The 19,683-nt window shown below is 42.5% G+C and overlaps 1 protein-coding gene and 1 pseudogene across 1 annotated transcript; one reads left to right on the top strand and one right to left on the bottom strand.

Annotated features, from left to right (window-relative positions):
• Positions 1-418: 418 nt before the first annotated feature.
• LOC120709927 lies at positions 419-7,510 on the bottom strand (annotated as a pseudogene).
• Positions 7,511-11,534: 4,024 nt separating this feature from the next.
• LOC120707442 (protein SEH1-like) lies at positions 11,535-17,859 on the top strand. Its single transcript, XM_039992348.1, has 8 exons — positions 11,535-11,749; positions 12,320-12,431; positions 14,018-14,118; positions 14,459-14,536; positions 14,698-14,853; positions 15,569-15,681; positions 16,903-17,029; positions 17,300-17,859. Exons 1-8 carry the CDS (start codon positions 11,606-11,608, stop codon positions 17,438-17,440), a joined length of 972 nt encoding a protein of 323 aa, XP_039848282.1. The 5' UTR covers positions 11,535-11,605; the 3' UTR covers positions 17,441-17,859.
• The last annotated feature ends 1,824 nt before the right edge of the window (positions 17,860-19,683 follow it).

Below are 19,683 nucleotides of genomic sequence, written 5' to 3'. Positions count from 1 at the left end.
TAATTTTTTTCTCTCTCTTTCTCTTTAATATTGTTTTTTTAATTACACAGTTCAATTCAGACACTCATAACGCACGCACACTCACACTCCTATGAACACACGTACGCAAACTCTACCTCTATGAGCATCTTCGAAGACTGAGTCGGCAAAACTTGAACTCTTTTACTTTCAATAAATTCCTGTAGGGGCAAGCCCCTCCATTTCACTTGGACTAGTCTCAATGGGAGTTTCATGACATTAAATATCATTATTTTTGCTAACATGACAATGAGAGAGAAAGATGGAGTTTCATGAGATGTGAGAAGAGTTTCATCACCATAAAACTCATCTGGCACAGTTACCTAGTTCTTAGTCTAGATAACTGTGTCCATAAAACTCATACTGAAACTGGCCTTAAAAAAATATGTGCCTTCTATAATCACCCATTTTTCAGTGAGAAAGTAACGGACCATGTACTAGCTTTATCTATTTATTCAGTGCAGTTAGTGTTTCAGATGAAAAAAGGATTCACAAATCACAAAGCGTAATTGCTTTCCTAAAGATTTTTTGATCAACGCGTGGAACTTTGCTTATTCAAGACAAGAACCTCGAATTGGACACGCTGTTGACGTATAAGTTTATCGTAAGTCAAATTTGCTACAACCAGAGATGCTAAGACCAGTCTTCCTATACTAAGGGAGGGCACGTGAGTCTCGATTACATGTACAATCATATAATACAAAAAAAAATGAAAATACATCGCAATAAGGTGATCATTTTGAGAAAGATGCATTCTTCAATAGAGGTGATGTGGTTGTCTCGTCTTTTTTGAGAATCCATCTGTTTCATCATATTGTGCAGCCCATTTAGGCCACCCAGCTGATTCAGCATATTTGGAGGAAGCGCATTGACTAGTGGCTTTAATGAGTCACGGTTGTTAGTTAATGGTCTCCTGATGTTCTGAAACGGCAATTTGCTCCACATTTTGACAATTCGCTTGTGCTCCTCCAGCATGTCCACCACTTCCTTGACAAGTCTGCCAGATCCTCGAGCGATACGGTTGATCCGCGACTCGTTCATCAATTTTGGGTTCGTGTTGTCAAGCTCTATAGGTACACAAGAAAAGTTCTGGGATACATGTCCTGCCTAAACAGAAAGTCTTGCATTAGCTCACCTTTTTCAGTCATGGAGTCTATGATCGTCATGTACCGCTTAATCTTTACTTGACCTTCCTTTTCCTTTTCTTTTTCAATAAACTGGGCACTAAGACCAGGTATCATAGAAAAAAGCTGCAAGATAGAATTAGATTGTTAGGAACGATTAAAATGTTATAATGAACTAAAATCTTGTATGTGCTTAGTATAGTTCTTGCTTATGACATGTTACAGCTAAGCTATAGACAGCTCAAATCTTCCCCTTGCTAACAAAGAATTTACTCTGAAGCTAACTACAATAACACAACAAACAAATTTATTCAAGATCAAATCAATAAAAGGATAGCTAACCTGTCCAAGAGGACCCATATTCTGGAGATTCTGGAACATCTCATTAGTGTTGACTGCATATGAAAAAAAGGGATAGCTAACCTGCCCAAGTGGTACCAGAGCCGTGTTGACTATAGGACGTCAGCCTAGATAGTAATGGTTGTTAGCTAGCTTTGCTTTAACTACTATTAATGTTGTTCTTGCTTTTAATTAGTTAATTCTTATTCGTTGGTCATTTATCTCCTCCTTGTTGCTAATAATTATTATTTATTATATCCTTGCACTGCTCATTTATATCTTATCATTATTCTATATCTATTTCTCTTTGTACTAACTTGCCTAACTATCCACTTATAGATGGTTCTCACTAGAAGCGCCGCCCGCAGCCTGCTTCCCGCTGACACTAGCACAGTCGTTCCTGCACCTGAGCCTGTAGCCGCACCTGTACCTGCACCTGTAGCTGAGGAAGACCCTCAAGAGGAGGAACCTAAGGAGCTGGTACTAGTAGAGGACTGGGATAAGGAAGATGATAAAGTTGAGGAGGTACATGCTGACGAGATCCACCTTGAAGACCCACCTGAAGTTGAAGAGGTACCTGAAGCTGACGATGCACCTGAAGCTGAAGATGCGCCTGCTGAAGCCGCAGAAGGTGAAGAGGAAGATCAAGATGGACATGGAGGGGCACTTGGACCTGGAGCTGTACCGCCGCCGCCGCCGCCACTGCCTCAGCCAGAGAAGTGGATCGTGAGGTTCCACCACCACCCAGGGGACTGCTAGTTCTTCAGGGCATTGCGTATGCTGTTCCACCGCCTGCACCTTCTAGTGGAGATCGACTACGACTACGCCTTGTCAGCCAGAGCTACTTTCGCAGTTGGGATCTCCACGGTCCCTCCATGTTCGTAGTCTGGCGCGAGGATGCGAGCTGACACTATCCACTCCTCTGGATAGCGCGGGTGAGTCCTCTGAGCGCCCACGTAGTCGATCTCCACTAGAAGGTGCAGGCGGTGGAACAGCATACGCAATGCCCTGGAGAAGTAGCAGCCCCCTGGGTGGTGGTGGAACCTCACGGTCCACTTCTCTGGCTGAGGCGGTGGCGGCGGTGGCGGTATAGCTCCAGGTCCAGGTGCCCCTCCATGTCCAGCTTGATCTTCCTCTTCACCTTCTGCGGCTTTAGTAGGCGCATCTTCACCTTCAGGTGCATCGTCAGCTTCAGGTACCTCTTCAACTACAGGTGGGTCTTTAAGGTGGATCTTGTCAGCATGTACCTCAACTTAATCATCTTCCTCATCCCAGTCCTCTACTAGTATCAGCTCCTCAGGTTCCTCCTCTTGAGGGTCTTCCTCAGCTATAGGTGCAGATACAGGTGCGGCTACAAGCTCAGGTGCAGGAACGCTAGCGCAGGAACGGCTGCGCTAGCGTTAGCGGGAAGCAGGCTGCGGGCGATGCTTCTAGTGAGAACCATCTATAAGTGGTACAATTAGACAAGTTAGTACAAGGAGAAATAGATATAGAATAATGATAAGGTATAAATGAACAGTGCAAGGATATATTAAATAACAATTATTAGCAACAAGGATGAGATAAATGACCAATGAATAAGAATTAACTAATTAAAAGCAAGAACAACATTAATAGTAGTTAAAGCAAAGCTAGCTAACGACCATTACTATCTAGACTGACGTCCTATAGTCAACACGGCTCTGATAACACGGCTCTGGACCCACTAGGTTTGGTTTCTGCATATGAAAAAAAGAGATTCAATTCTCATTGGTGTTGCAAAAGTCCACATCGAATATAACGGAGATTATGTAATTGGGAATACCGTAGCCTCTGAAACTTGGCACATTTCTTCAAATAGAGCAGCTTCTTGCTTGTGACGTCCACTTATATCTATAATAATGAGATCACACTTTTCTTTTCTGAATCTATCCACACCCTCAACAATAATTTTCACAGGATCTGACTCGATGTAGCTGCAAGAACAGAATAGCTCATCTCTGTAAATTTTGAGTGCAGATTTTTATATTAATAATAAAAAAAATATTTGGAAGACATTAAGCACCTTCCGTATAAGGGTATCTTGGCTTTTGCTACATTTTGTTTCAACTAATCAAAAGCAACAGCTCGAAATGTATCTGCACAATCAAGTGCTGGATTAAACCCTTTCCACCGATAATAATCTGCATATTTTGTACAAACAGTGGTTTTTCCAAAATCTACAGTGTTGAAAAGTTGATCAATTTTTTGTTAAAAAGAAACATCAATATTACGTCATAAGAAAGAACACGAAAAACTGATAAACAAAAACAATGACGTTTTAAACATCTAAAGAACAGCCAACATATAAACTTGACTACTATTTTTCTGCAAAGTATTGATAAAACATAGCAAGAGCATATACAAACAACATCTCTTGACAAATCTACTCTTGTATCGTTTTCATGTATCCAAACTTCACACGTAAGAAAGTAATTCATGAGACAAGAGATACAAGAGGTAGAACGGAGCAAGCGATTGGCCAAGTGGATGATACTGACCCTCCAAGCCGATGAACATGACCACGCTGGGCTTCCCTTTGCTGGGGGTGAAGGCCGGCTTCCCTGGATCCAGCATTCTGCATAGCTCACCGACGACAGCTGAGAGAGAGAGAGAGAGAGAGAGCAGCCTCCGTATGTTCCTGCTCTATTAGTAGTTATTAGCCCCCCGGAGTAGAGGCTTAGGGCCAGCGAGGGGTTGTTCTCGATCGGGTATATATATGCAACGTACCTTGTGTATGATGCGGCGCTTGTCGGTGCCCGCGGCGAGCGCGTCGAGGTTGACGATGCTCTTGATGCTGGCTTTGACGTCGTGCACCATCTCGAAGTGGACGTCGGCCTGCAGGCCTGCGAGAGCTCGTTGAGGCAGTCCGCGAGCACCTTCTCGTCCACGACGGTCGCTGTGAGAACCGCCCAATTTGATACTATTTTAAACGAACCGCCGGCCATTATCACCCAGATGAGAGTTAACACGTGCTTGCCGGAGAGCGTGCCGCATGTTATCCCACATCTAGAGACACGAATAACCGACACGTCATTCATCCAAAATAATATCAAATCTGGTAGTCCCGGTATGTGCTCCAACATACGCCCAGGATCAGCATATGCACGTACCGTTTACAATCGAATACATCGCCAATAATCCACAAAGAGCAGTTTTACACACTTAATATTACAAGTTCAATATAGGTGTGTTTCAAACTTCACTTACAAGCCTTGGGCTCACGAAAGTCATATTAAACAGAAACATAAAGTTTATTGCCTTTACATGCTCTCGCGAAGCTCGATTACGATAAGGACTTACTAAAGTAATGACGCCTTGCTCAAGGACATCATTACAGCCACCACGACCTACTCTTCCCCCGCATTTGGACCAGCGGGGTAGAAGTGGCCGAACACCACTTCGGGCTCACCTGCAACTAGGTTTAGAAAGCAACCTGAATACAAAAGGTACTCGCAAGACTTACGCGATTACATAAACAAGGATCATGCAATGGCTCAAGTACAGGCTTTAAGGTTAAGTAATTATTGCATAAGCATGAGCTTCCTAGAATATCTCCTAGCAAAATTAATTAGTGTTGCCCGAAACCCCCAAATAATTTTAGTTGATTAAAAGAGTAACATAATAAACAACAGATCATTGACAAGACATGATTCCAAAGCCGACAATACCGGAACTCTCTAAGAGGAATTCGGCAAACCAAGAGCTTGCTCATATCCGAGAGCGCGGCAATTCGAATTGATTATAACCTTGCAAGGGTGTACTACTTTACCCACACGACACGAGGACCATGCGACTCACCCAACCGATCACGCTGGGCAAGGGGGTACTCACGTCAATCGTTCCCAACAAGGCTCGATCATTGAACCTCACACCTAGATTACGAGTAGAGACTTAGTTCCACCAGAGACATCTCTAAACTTTCCTACACAAAGGTCCACCTGGGGACACACTAAGCCTCTCTGCATAGCCTGTAGCCACGTATCTAGGACTGCACATCAATGATCAAGTCAAAGAAGGTAATTGGCTTATCTGTTCCATTATATTGGATATGTGGTAGCACAGAAAGGTGCTCAAGGTCGATGGCATCCACTCGGTCCTTAATCAATCCAAGCGGACTATGCCCATGTGACTTTATTCTCTAGGCCCTACCATTCCGCTCGAATCTCGATACTACCAAACTCTTAACAACCCATCCGAACCAGTGCGATCAAGGTTAAATGGTAAATGTGATCCTCCAAACCATTCCTGTCTAGCGAGCAAAAGAAGTATTCTAAGCAGAGTTAAGCATCTAGTCAAGTTAAGTAATTAACTATCTAACTAGTGCCAAGAATAGGGATAACAAATCAAGGAAGGATCATGCATAAAGATAGGCATAAAAAATGCAATACATACATACTACAAATATAGCCCAACAATACCCAAGTGGAATAGCTATACTAAATCAGATTAGATAGGTGCAAAGTGGATGCTTAGCTGCTTGCCTTGGTTAACTTCCGACTCGACCACGAACGGGATTCCGGGTTCAGGCTCCACGGACTCGGTGGGCTCCACGGGTTCGACCTCCGATGGTTCGGTCACTAAAATGCATGAATGTGATGCAAGAATTAAGAAATAAACTAAACAACAAGCATAAATCATGAAATAATTGGAGCATGCAGAGAACCAAACAAGGAAATCATGAAATTTGGTTTTGCAGCAAAAGCATTTCCTATAAATAACCATAAATAGATCAATTTTTAGCTACTCTAAGCAAGATAAATCAGAAAAGAAATGCAAACTAAACTAAACAAATCCAAGAAAATTATCTTAGATACTAGGCATGAAAACAAAGCTAACAAAACTGGTTTTGCCATTTTATCACTTTCCAGCAAGAAGTTCTAGAATAAACCATTTTCAGACAAAGTATAAGAAAACAAACTAAAACTTTAATAAACAGCAAGGAACCATATGAACAAGTTGCACCAATGAAAACTACTCCTCACAAGGAGTCTAAAAAAATTTTGTTTGATATTTTTAGACTAGTATACAAATAAATAAGCATTAAACTCACTTTTGCAAGATAAAACTATAGATAAATCTACAACAAAGTAACATGCACAACAATATTTTTCCTAAGTATATCTCAGCTAGAGAAATCCAACAAAACAAGTTTCATAATTTTTGGAGCTACACATGAATTTCCACAAATTTTGCAAGATTGCAGATATATGAAACCTAATAAAACCCTAGCTAAAAGCTAGGCGCACCCGAGGGCAGCCACCCCGGCCACCGACAGGTGGGCCCAGGGGGCCGGGCGGCACCACCAGGCCGGGTCAAGGCCAAGGCCTGCCTTGACCCCGCGCCTGGGCGCGCCCACACGCGCGGCGTTCTCGACACGGCGGCGCCGGCGGACGGCGGCGCGGCGGGGCGAGGCTGGAGGGGCTCGGGGCGAGGGCGCACGGGGTGAAGGAGGTGGCGGCGAGTCTCACCGGCGATGGCGCAGGCAAGGAGCGACGACGAGGAGGCGGCGCGACGACGCTAGGCGGCTGCGGGCGAAGGCAAACGGCGGCGGCCCTGTGCAGCAAGGAAGGAGGCCGGGTGAGGAGCGAAATCGAATGAGGGAAGGGAGAAGACGCTCCCCGCGCGAGGGATTGAGCCACGGCTCACCGGAGCGGGCGAATCGCGGCGGCGGGCGGCGAGCAGAGCTCGGGGGGCGGCGGCAATGGAGGAGGGGAGCGGGCTAGGGTTTGAGGGGGAGCGGGGGCCGGTCATGCGCGGATAAGGAGAGGCCGATGAGAGGAGGGAGGGGTTGGCACGGAAGCCGGGGATGGCTGGCGCGTGGCCCGGAGTTGATCGGCGGCGACGACGCGCGGCACCGAGCAGAGCAGGGGAAGGAGAAGGGCGGCTGACATGTGAGGCCCGGCGGGTTTTTTATTTTCTTTTCTCTTTTTTTTCTGGGTTGTGACAGTCGCGCCCTTCATCCGCGCCAGCGCGCGGGCGATGCTCCCGCCCAGCTGCGCGAGCACCATCTCGGCCGGCGAGGCGATATCGCATCGAGCGATTGCGGCGGATCGAAAGGCGCGGATTCGCTGTTGCGACTTGAGTTATTGAGAGGAGAGAGGTGCGGGTACGCGTATATATATGGAGGTCGAGGGGCTGTTGGGCTACTCCTGCGAAGTACGACTCGGTTTCCATCGAATACTAGAAACTGGGGCGCACCGTTGGTGCACCAGTTTGAGCTAGTCCAGTGGATGCCGTGTGATAGTATTAGGGTAAGCTATGTTTTGCAAATTTAAAAGGCTATGTAACTATTGGGAACAATCTGGGACGACCTGATTTTTAACTTTTATTTGTATTGTATGAAACTTTGAATATTATTTTGCGTATCGATTTTTTTTGTGGTGAAAGAAGGGATAAGATAGTTTATTAGGGAGGGCGGAGCACAATTAGTCTGATACTTAATGTATCTGCGAAAACATGTTGTGATCAGTAGATGTGTCATTTTTTTAGGAAGTAGTGGTTACATTTAAATATGATGCGTTATTGTGGAGGTAGCATGAGAAGCCATAGAAGAATAATGATTGAATTATACGTATATTGTTGCTATTGTAGTAGTAATAACACGGCCTTGCCGCTGTAGCACCCCAGGTGTTTCATTAGCTAAACCAGGGTCATTAGCACCAAATCATGTACCTTAACCAAGAAACGTCGAAACAAATGCATGTGTGAATATGTGTATGTGTGCCTAGGTCAGGAACCTCAAAATAACTTTCACACCAATGCAAATAGGCTTATGAAAATGAATAGACATGTTCACCATGAAACGATTAATAAATGTCTAGTTGAACTCTAGTGGTAAAAGTGACAAAAATCACATGAAATGACAAGTCATTTGAATCATAGTTTTCGAAAATTTAAAATAACTTTTAAATCATTGCTCGGATAAACTTTTTCCTGAAATAAAAGTTGTAGGCTTTTAAATTCTCTACAACTTTCGTATTCAAAGTTTTCTATGTTTCAAAAGAATTTTTTGAGAAGAATTCGAATTTGAATTAGTCAAAACCCTCTCTCTCTACTCTCTCTGTTCCCTCTCCCTCCCCTGTTCTGCCCGGCCGAGCAGAGGCCGCCGGCCGCGTGCCGCCCGCCGCCCGCCCGCTAGTTGGCTATGCTAATTGTTCGGTAGAAGTCGAGTGATTTCCTGTCACTCGCGAGAATTATAGGAGTTGGTTGTTTACTACCTGCTGCAACTATAAGGCCTACGGGCGGGGCTGTGGTACTTGTGATGCCCCGTCTGTTTAGTAAAAATTGATAAGGCCGCAGTGTGTGGTAGTGGTGGTTAAGCGTTTGAACGTACTAACCACATGCCGAGAAATATGGTAATCGGTAAGCATAAGTACCTGATTGGCCCGGCAAGTGGACTTTACTTTCACCTTCTTTGAACGTCGTTTCTCATGCGCGCACATGCGGGTGCAGAGTCGTCGTACTCTGTAGTCGAGGACGGTGACCCTGATCCACAACCCGGAAAGAAAGGAGAAATGTTGCACGTGTGACTCTGGGAGTAACCACGTGATGTGTGTTTAGGTCTGCCTTGCAAGGTTAACAAATTCGATTCGAATCATCCGCCTCTCACGGATATTGGGACTGCTTAACCCTTTTACCACATAGAGTAAGAAGTGGAACTTGATGATGATGATGAATATGGTTGATTGATGAAAGATAAATATTATTCACCATGTATGTTATTGGATAGATGCTCACTTAGAATGGTTAATTGAACTAGAACCTTGAAGCTAAAATTAAAAGTAAGAACCTACACTCTATTGCTGTTCGGCAAAACAAACCCCTCAAGCCAAAGGCCTTGCATGTCTAGATAAAGGGCTAAGTATACCCTTAGTCGGGTAAGTCTTGCTGAGTATTAGTATACTCAGTCTTGCTTGTGGCTCAATTTTGTTTCAGGAGATACTTTGGAGGACATGTTTGCCAGTCTGACCTGGCCTTGCACTCTCCCGCCTGGTTGGTCCGTGGAGTGGGAAACGTCCCCGGCCAACGATGACAAGAACGAGTGATGTCACGAATCGGACTTCATCGTGACACCCATATCGTCGGTAGATATCGTGTATGGTATCCGCTGCAATAAAGAACTCTGGAGTTTTCCTTTTATGTTGGCTTTGCGAAAAGTACTTTGTTAAATTAGGAACTTGGTTTGTAATTCTACTATTATGTTAAACTCTGTGGTGTAATATATTGTGAGGTGTTGTAATCTCTGGACTCGCCTTCGCGTGAGTTATGCTGCTTTGTTCGATCCAGGTTTAAGTGGTTTTATCGGGAATTTACCTGACGGACCTCCAATGTGCTCCGTCTGCTGTGCGAGTTAAACCTAATTGCCTTTGCAACGATGGTTAGCGCACTTAAGCCGGTTTACGTCGGGCGGTTCTGCCACAGCCGCGTGGACCTATATCCCGCGTTGTAGTACGGTAGTTGATGCGGATTTTAGTTTATGCATGTGGTGGTTATGTACAGCCAAATGTATAATTTTTTTAAAGCAACGTAGTTAAGTTGAATCCACTATTCCATTATTTTCGCATAGATGTCATGGTCTGCAGTCCGCTGCTGCAATTGGTATGATTTGAGCATTCAATTGTCGTGACGTTAATATTTAAGTACTATAGTATGTATGACATTTGTTGCTGTATTTATTATGGTGAAAGAAAGGGTAAAATAATTTATTACGGAGGGTGGTGGCGCGGAGCACAATTAGTCGGATACTTAATGTAGTTTGTGAAATTATGTGATAATTAATATATGTGATGTTTTTAAGAAAGTTGTAGATATATTAAAATATATCATATTATTGTGGAGATCGCATGAGGAACCGTCAAAAAGGTAGTACAATATTTTTTTTAACAAAATAATATGCTATGTTGAATGGATTATAGAAATAATTGTGGTGAAAGATGGGTTAGATAATTTATTAAGGAGGTTGGAGCACAATTAGTCGTGTACTTAATGTATTTGCGAAATTAGATTGCAATTCATAGCGCATTTTTTTATAAGAGAACGGTGGTTGTACTAAATATGACATGTTATTATGGAGGTAGCATGAGAAGCTATAGAAGAACGGTGATACGATATTATATTTTTAGTAAATTAAAATATTATGTTAAACGAATTATGAAAATGCTTTGAATTTAAAAAACTTTGCTATACAGTGAAGTTGTAGATTTTGAATTTTTAAGCAACTTTTGTATTGATCACTTTTTATTTAAAGATATTTAGGTGTCAAAATTATAGGTGCAATGGGTCGCATGTAAATGTTTGTTTAAATGAATTGTGAAAGCATTTTGAATTTTAAAATTTGCTCTATAATGAAGTTGTAGTTTTTTAATTCTTGATTAAATTTTATGTTGAGCAACTTTTGATTCCAACACGTTTTGGTGTTTAAATTGTACGTATAATGTTGCTCGTGTGGAAGTAATGGATGAAACAGGTTGTGGTTTGATTCAATTAAAATCTGAGAGTTTTTTTGAAAAAAAAACCTGAGAGAGAATAAGCACGGCGGGTTGATTTTATAAAAACTTAAGGTTTTATTTGCAAATTTTCTTCAATCAGCACTGCTGGACTGCGGGTTGATTTCGAGAAAAACTGAGAATTTTTTCGTAAAATTTTCTGAGAGAGAAACTCGATCCGCGGGTTGATTTCTCTTAAATCGAAGAGTTTTTTTTATAAAATGATCGGGGCCTGCTTTCATGGCTTCGGAATTGGCCGTGATTCATAGGTAGAGATACGTGTAGCCTGACCCAGTTTCCGTGCGGGTCTCGGCCGCCGAGTCCGTGCCGTGCATGCCCTGCGGCCCCGCCCGATGCGAATACAACAGGGCAGGGGCGAGGGCCTTCGCTTTCCCGTACGAGGTGATTAACACATATCTTATTCATACTGGGCCTTCATTTCAGGCCTTCTGACAATCCCCAGTCCACAAACACAAGCCCAATAAGCCCAGAAACAACGTCCGAGCAATCTCACTCGCATCATTTGCCCGAACGCCAATCCGGGCCCGGCGCAACCCAATTCCGAGCAGACATTCGCCGCCGCCGCCGCGACATCACCAGAGGGCACCAAGCGGGGGAATGGCGGAGCGGCGGGTGGCGGAGCTGGGTCCCGGCGCGGCATGCTGCGGCTGGAACCACTGTGGCCGCCGCCTCGCCTCCGGCGCCGTCGACGGCTCCGTCTCCGTCTACGACTCGCACCCGTCCCCCTCCTCCAAGTGGCAGGTCAGTTCCGCGTCGCTCCTCCTCCTCCTCCTTCCCCCCAAAACCCTAAACCCCACATGAAGGCGACTGCCCCCTTCTCGGACGGTAGCTTCCGCTCGAGCGCTGGTGCGGTAACAGGTTACAAGCTGCTAAGAGGTTGGCTGCCTCTAGTGCGTGCTGCCGTGCTCTGAGCTTTTTTGCTTCCTAGTGCGTGCTCAGTGATTTTTGCTGCTTAGCATTACGTTCTTCTTTCATAGGATGATAGGTAGGGTGCATTTATTGGTTAAATTACCAAGTTCCTTCTCTGGGTTTTGCTATTAGTTTGCAATCAGCAAAGTGCCTTATTTATTCACTTATTTTTCTTTTTTTGGTGAGTCAAGAGTTTGGGTATCTAACATTTAGTCATCTACCTGGGGTTTGTCATGTAAATTATGGTGGATATGCAGCGCTTTAGGGGTCTAGATAACACAATGACCAGGCGATACCTGATTTATCCATGATATTCCATGTTTACTTTGTTAAACTCAATTGTTCTTTTGGTTCTAACCAGTTCGTGTGTTCTGGTGTGTGACCTTGTTGGTGTTGGTTCAGGCCCATGAGCAGGCCATTGTGAATGTTGTCTGGCTTCCTCCGGAGTATGGGGATGCTGTAGCTTGTGCTTGTGCTGATGGGACACTGTCTTTGTGGGAGGAGGTTGCTGAAGGTCAGTTACTTTTTATCCTTTTTTCAGGTTTCATGTATGATGTTCTTTATCTGCAATTATTTCGTACTTTCGTGGAGCATATATTTGTGTTGCTATTAATTTTTTTATTATTGGAATATTAAACAGTACCCAATATTCATGACAGAGAGATTTGCAAATTTTATTATTTTTTTGTATCAAAATATTAGGCAGTACCTTGTGTGCATTGATCCAGACTAATATGGGATTTGCTTAGCAATCGGTTAAATTTTATTATTTTTTTGAAATAAATCACTTAATTTTTATAACTTACCTCTCTATAATGCATAGTCAGCTCATGAACTTAGTTTGACCGTAGAAACTCTAAATATTTGCAAATGGTGGCTAGCCGGATTGGTTAGGTGGCCTCGTAGCACTCCTCATGTCCTGAGTTCGACTCCTGATGGGAGCAAATTTTAGGCTGGGGTCCAGGTTATTAGCACGATAAAACGTTGAAACGTTGGAGAGCAGATTTCGTCTTGTAAACGTTTAAACGAACATTTAAACGTCGTGACAAATAATATAGAAAAATATCAATATAAATAATCAATTCACATAATATACAAAGTTTAATACCAAACAACTAATTAAATACCAAACAACCAATGTAGGTTCACATAATAATAGTTCCAAAATAACATGTTCACAACCAAAGCAATCAAGCAAACAACAAAATAGAATAGTAGAATGACAAGTCCACAAGCACCCTAATTTCACGAGATAAAACGACCATGCAAGCGTCATTTAACCGAATTTCACGAGATAAAACGCCAAAACGCCTAAAACGAACGTTTAAACGTCATAAAACGTCGTTTTACGTGATTTTGGCAAAACGTTCAAGCGTTTCAAAATCCTCCAACGTTTAATCATGTAAACGACGTTTTCACGACGTTTTCACGACGTTTTAATAACCAGGCCTGGGGTTTAAAAAAATCCCCTCGCCTGCCTACACGCCAAACCACATGGAAAATAGGTCCCGGCCCGCTCTCACACGGGTTGCCGTACAGGAAACGGCACCCTGTGTAAGGGTGGGGCACGGGTTCGGGGGTTTTCTTGGCCTGAAAGTCTTCTTCTTAGTCAATGCCCGGGAGCTGTCATACCCCCCTCAGGTCAAGTTTTTAATCATGAATATTTGGATATATGGACTAATTAACAGCATTACTTGTAGGGCCACAACAGTATTATTTTACTAGGATATGGTGGTTGGATTGCCAAAACCGATCCTCAGATTACTTCAAGGCCTGTTTGCATCCTGGGTTTTGTAATTTAGCTCCATAATTCAACAAACAACTAAAAATATGCTTTACTCCTTTTCTCTCAATAACCATATCACTTTCCAAGTTTTCTAAAAGTATGGGTTTTACAAATCTCTGCTTGCAGAAGTGTGTACTCAGTCTCAAAAGTGTTGTGTTATGTAACATGTTTGAATTATTCATTCAACCTTGAATTGAATTAAAATCATTTTTTATTAATATTCCTTGCTATCTTGTATTGCATTAATGCATCCATCGATTTATCACTGGAATAGAATATGCCAAAGCCCTTACTCGTAAAGTTTCTGCCTACAGACGATCAACTTCCAGCCTGGAGAAAGCGTAAAGTCTTTGAGGGTGGCAACTGTCGCATACTAAATGTACATTTCGGATTACATCTAGGAAGTCTGAAAATGGTGAGTTCTAACATCTGATGTAGTTATTTTACATTGGTACCCCCATTCATAATTTCTTGCTATGTGGTACATATTGTTCTTTTATGTTGCTGTATTTATTATTTAGCAGAATTTTGCATATACTTGATTTCCATGGCACATCCGCACAACCGGAACACCCATAGAGTGGATGGTTGTAGAGAGCACTATCTCCCCACTTCCCAGACTAGAACAAGGCACAAGCATATATACAAACACTCAGATCTAATGCATTCTGTTAATCTTTTACATTAATTTTGACTCATAATATGTTGTCTGTGCCCCTCATATTACTGTTAGTAACCCTTATTTGTCTTTATAGGTTACTACATACTCAGATGGCCAAATCAAGATCTTTGAGCTCTTGGATTCCTTGGAATTGGACAAGTGGCAACTTCAGGTTTATCTAGCTATTATTCACCCTTTTTCAAAGTTCTAAATTAATTTGTTTTTTACTTTTGATTTACAAACCAAATTGCTTTACGATTCAATCTGCTATAGTTAGCATATGATCTTGGTTAGCAAAATAAACTAATAATTTGATTGCTTGCATTCTTGTAGGCAGATTTCCAAAATGTGATGGATCCAGTCTCTAGATTTGGAAAACCTGCATGCACTTCTGCATCAATAGCATGGAATCCAAGAAGAAGTGTAAGCCAACAAGCTAGTTTTGCAATTGGCTTCAATTCAGATTCTCCTCATTTCAACTCTTGTAAGGTTTGTGAAATTTGATTAACCTTTGTTTCTTTCCCCTTTTGTTTACCCTGTAGAAGCTTCTTCAATACCCTAACTGCACAACATCTTAAGTTCCTATCACAGTTGTTCTCTGTGATGAGATTCTTAAATGAAAATCTGCTCGAATAGAATAATTTAAACAGAAAATAGTTACTGTCTAGACTGCAACTCATTATTTTATTAAAGCTTCATTTATATGCCCAAAATCAGCTTTTGTAATTATATAAAAGAATTAACAATCTAATGTCAGTGTCTTATATTGTTTCTACACTTGGAGGTGTAATATCCAGCCCATGGGTCGGTTGGGCCACAATTGGAGTACCGTGCATGAGGCATGGTAGCTCAAGAATAGTCCCAAATGAGAAGTTGAGAGTGGGATGAGGTAACTTAAATAGCCAACTCTAGGAAGCATTGCAACCTTGGGTTAACAAGAGCATAAGCAGGTTGCCGTGTAGGTGTGGTCCACTCAGTGGGCATGAGCTGTTTTCCTGGGTTGGGTCGTTACAGGAGGCAACTAAGAAAGAACTGTAAATGGGGAGATTGCTTTGAATATACTCCATAGAAGTCCTGTTCTGGTACCTTGCATGATGTTGTTCTGGCTTTATGGTTAATGTACCGTCACATTATGATTTCTTTCATCAGTGGATGAACTGTTTGGTGTCTCCACCTAGATTCTAATATACCGGAGCATGAACAGATTTGGGAGTTTGAAGAAGCTCATCAGCGCTGGCTTCCACTTGTTGAGCTCGGTTTACCCGAGGATAAGGGAGATAGAGTGTGTGCTGTAGCATGGGCTCCTAACATTGGCAGGTTATTCTTGCAAACAAGCATTACATGGTTTTATGCTGCAATCATATTGCATTCTGAACGTTTTTTCATTGGTCGTTTCTGTTATTAGCATCATTTGGTTGCTAGCCTGCTATGCTCAATAAGTCATTTCTTAATAGAACATTTTGGTGAGGTGATTATTTTATGTGGGAACACCCATGAATTTCATTATTTTCTAGTGCAAGATTGCTTTGTAACAAATTGTGGGCATGAATAGACAAATGAAATCTGACTGATACATCTACACTACTTGACTACTTTGTAAATATAAGATCAGTACCTTACAGGTACATTTGATAATAGAAACTCTTAGAAAGGAATGGGAGCTATGTTTTTAAAGCGTAAGGCGAGGTAAGGTGAGCCACCACCGCCTTATCGCCTAGGCGATGCCTACGCGGGCTAAGGCGGACTAAGGCGACACCTTAGGCAAGGCGAGCCACCACCGCCTTGTCGCCTAGGCGATGCCTTGAAAACGCAGAAAGGGAGTCTAGGGTTGGGGAATTCTCTTGGTTAGTGGAAATGTGGGAATAAGTGGAATGGGGAACGGAATTTGAGAGCTCAACTCCAACCCTTCTAAAACCAAGGGGAGGGATGTTAATTAGATACGAATTGTTCTTTAAGTGGAAGATGGAGGCATCAGCACTGTTCATGATGACTTCAGTTACAATTTCACGCCCAAATCCACCAACCAATCAGAGGAAAAGGACTCTTTGAAAACCCTATCTTAATTTCCATCATATGCCAAGCAAAGAAACTTGACTAAAAAACTAAGCTCCATACTTTATCCCCCCACTGACTCCCACCTCCCATTCCTATGCCTCTTCCATTGTTTGCCAAACGCGCGATACATGTTCTCTTGGTCAACCATTTCTTTTCCAGACCCTGTTTTGCACACTTTGATGTTAAGTTTCTGCCTTATGTTTTGTCCATTCAGTCAGTTCTGCCAAACATCATCCTCTGCTCCCTGATATTACCTGGCAATCAGGGAGAATAGTTAAAGGTCAGATCAGGCTGCTTGATGGTTTTATGGGATTTAGAAGGTTTGGCAATTGGAGCTGTCCCTACTGACAACTAAATCAGGATTTGATTGATCATACTAGAGCATGAGAGCCAACTGTTTCTTAAATATCTGTCTCAGTATAGCAGTTACCCTTTTTTGACAGTACTGATATGCTGCTAATTCCTTTGGTGTACTCTATTCAGACCATATGAGATTATTGCAGTTGCAACCACCAAAGGAATTGCAATCTGGCATATAGGTTTGAACACCAACTCTGATGGCAGACCTTCGACAGAGAATGTTGCTTTACTTTCTGGTCACGATGGCGAGGTATAAGATTGAAACCTGTCCTTTATGTTGACACAAAATTATTTATGGAACATTATGGGCTTTCTGGAGAACTTGGTACTGGTAGTTCCAGACCCCACATGTTCAAGAATTGAAATATTTAGTAATAAGGAAAATAGCATGCTTCATGAAGTTATAAATAAGACATATGCTCTAGTACTTCCAGTTGGATTTGTCTGAGTCTGTTTCCTGGCATGCTAAGCTGCATTTTGGTGACTGTTTACACTTGCATCTTGCACTGAACCATATTAGGTGTGGCAGCTGGAATGGGACATGGGCGGTATGACACTCGCATCCACCGGAGGTGATGGCATGGTTAAGCTATGGCAGGCCAACTTGGATGGAGTTTGGCATGAGCAGGCTGTTCTTGACTGTAGTGGATCACGTGTCTAGGGATTTTCGTTCCCCTTGTGCAAACATGACACTAGGTGTTGCTGCTCTTGCTGCAGATTTCTTCGGTGTTTCTTTCTTATCTCGTGCGGGCAATTATTGTGTGGTTAGTTTGGCGCTATCGAAGTCCGGTCCCTCAACGACGGCGCTTGTATTGCTCTAATGACATATCACGTGCGCTATCACGTGCTCGATGTAAACAGTTTTTATGGTGTAACCGAAGCATGATTGTAACTCATCAGTGCTCCGGGGACCACCATTGAGAGGTCCAGAAAAGGAAGGCACGCAGGTTTGTATTGGAAGTTGCACAACGTTCACCGGAAGCTATCGCTGGGCCGAGGCCGTCCACTTGTTCACGCTTCCGCTGGATATGCATCATGTAACAACTGGTTTGAAATGTTTGGCGTGTCCTTTCAAAATAACACTGATGTGCATGTGTCATTAAGAGCAGATAACCCTGTTGCTAGCTATGTGCGGCGCTATCACTTTTAGATGTACAAACTCCCGTTGCTAGTCAAGTTATTTCAGAATGCATGTAGTGTGGGATTAAGAACTTGGTGTTTCAGAAGTGCTCACTTGGTGCAGTTTGGGAAATGGGAATTGTGGCAAAGCGTGATAGGTAGTTAATGTATACCGTAACTACAGATGGGATTAAGAACTTAAAACATGAACTGCATATCCTAGCTCAGGTGCGAAAAAGTTGACACTAACTGAACAAAGCCCAGATTATGCGTGAATTGGGTCCATTGTTATTATTGTTATAGTTGTAATATGATTGTGGCAAACTGAGGGAATATCAAATCCAACATGTCCACTTCTATTCCTGGAAATATCAAATACCCATAGGTGAAGCACCAACAGGCAAACAAAGAAAGTTACCGAGCGTTTTAAGTGCACAGCGTGGGTAATCTGTAAGGCCTGTACAGAAATTCCAGTCATTTTAACATATTCCATTAGATATTTGTAATGGATTGTGTTAAGGGAAGAAAAAGAAACTGAGAGCAAGAGCTAACAACTTTGGTTCTGCACAGTGCTGCAAATATGTGGTGAAAAAACTACTCTCTCCATTCCAAAATCTAGGTCATTGGGACTATTAGGTTCATATATTTTGTTATGCATCTAGACATACTCCCTCCTCCCAAAAAACAAATCACCCTAGGATTCAAAATTTGTCCCAAAAAATTAGTAACCTTAGGATTCAAAATTTGTCCCAAAAAAAAGTTATCCTACCCTATTTAGAAAGTGCATGTGCATGCAAAAATCATTAGTGCCAAATATAAATAATAAATAGGGGCAAAGATGATCATTTTACTTTCTTGTTAATTTATCCTAGAATTTCTAAGATGACTTGTTTTTTTAGAATGGAGGGAGTACATTATATCTAACATATACATAGCAAAAAAAGAATACATATACTATGAATCTAAAAAAAGCTAAAATGATCTATATCTTGGAATGGAGTACCACAGAAATACGAGGGGTGTGGTGTGTCTGTTGGGACTAGAAAAAAAAACTTGACTTGCAAGGGGAAAGACCGCCCCCACGGCATTATATTAAGAAGAAGATCTTCTCACGCAAGTCAAGAAAACTCCCGAACCCCTGTCCCCACCCATACATAGTGTTTTCTGTCGCCTTGGAACTACGAAGAGCAGAAAACATATTCCTTCTGTCTAACATAATAACAGTAGAGCTCCATGTTACTTCGGAGGCTCAAAGACTTAGTTAAGTTCTTTTCGACCTTTTCCCTTCTTCGCAGGGGCGGAGCCAACGGTGGGTCTGGAGGGACTACAACCCCTCCTACCGCCGTTGGACCCATGGAGCCCCTCCTAAGCCCCTCCTATAACTTTTTGCCATAGATGCACTGCGAGAAGAGACTGAAGTTGTCTACAGGTGGAAATAAACCCCTCCTAAGAATTATCTTGGAGCCGCCACTGTTCTTTGAACCATGTTTTTCACTGTACACATCAGTCATGACAAGGTACACCAACTCTGCGGAAAATAGACATTATTATCTTCTCTGCCGATTGGTTCTGAGAAAGAGGAAAAATCAACATCCTAGCCTTGTTTGGTTCACACTTGGATTCCTAGTGCACACAAGCCGAGAAAAGAATCTCGCATGCATGGAGTGCTAAATGAAGTCTATTTCCAAACTTTTTTAGGGATGGGTATAATTTTTCGCGACGAATCTAATGACGATAATTAATCAATAATTGGCTACATTAATGCTACAGTAACTATCCTTTAAT

This window comes from Panicum virgatum, chromosome 5K (assembly GCF_016808335.1).
Source record: "Panicum virgatum strain AP13 chromosome 5K, P.virgatum_v5, whole genome shotgun sequence".
Classification (NCBI taxonomy): domain Eukaryota; kingdom Viridiplantae; phylum Streptophyta; class Magnoliopsida; order Poales; family Poaceae; genus Panicum; species Panicum virgatum.
Note: the sequence above shows the minus strand (reverse complement) of the source record. Positions and strands in the feature narration are given on the sequence as shown.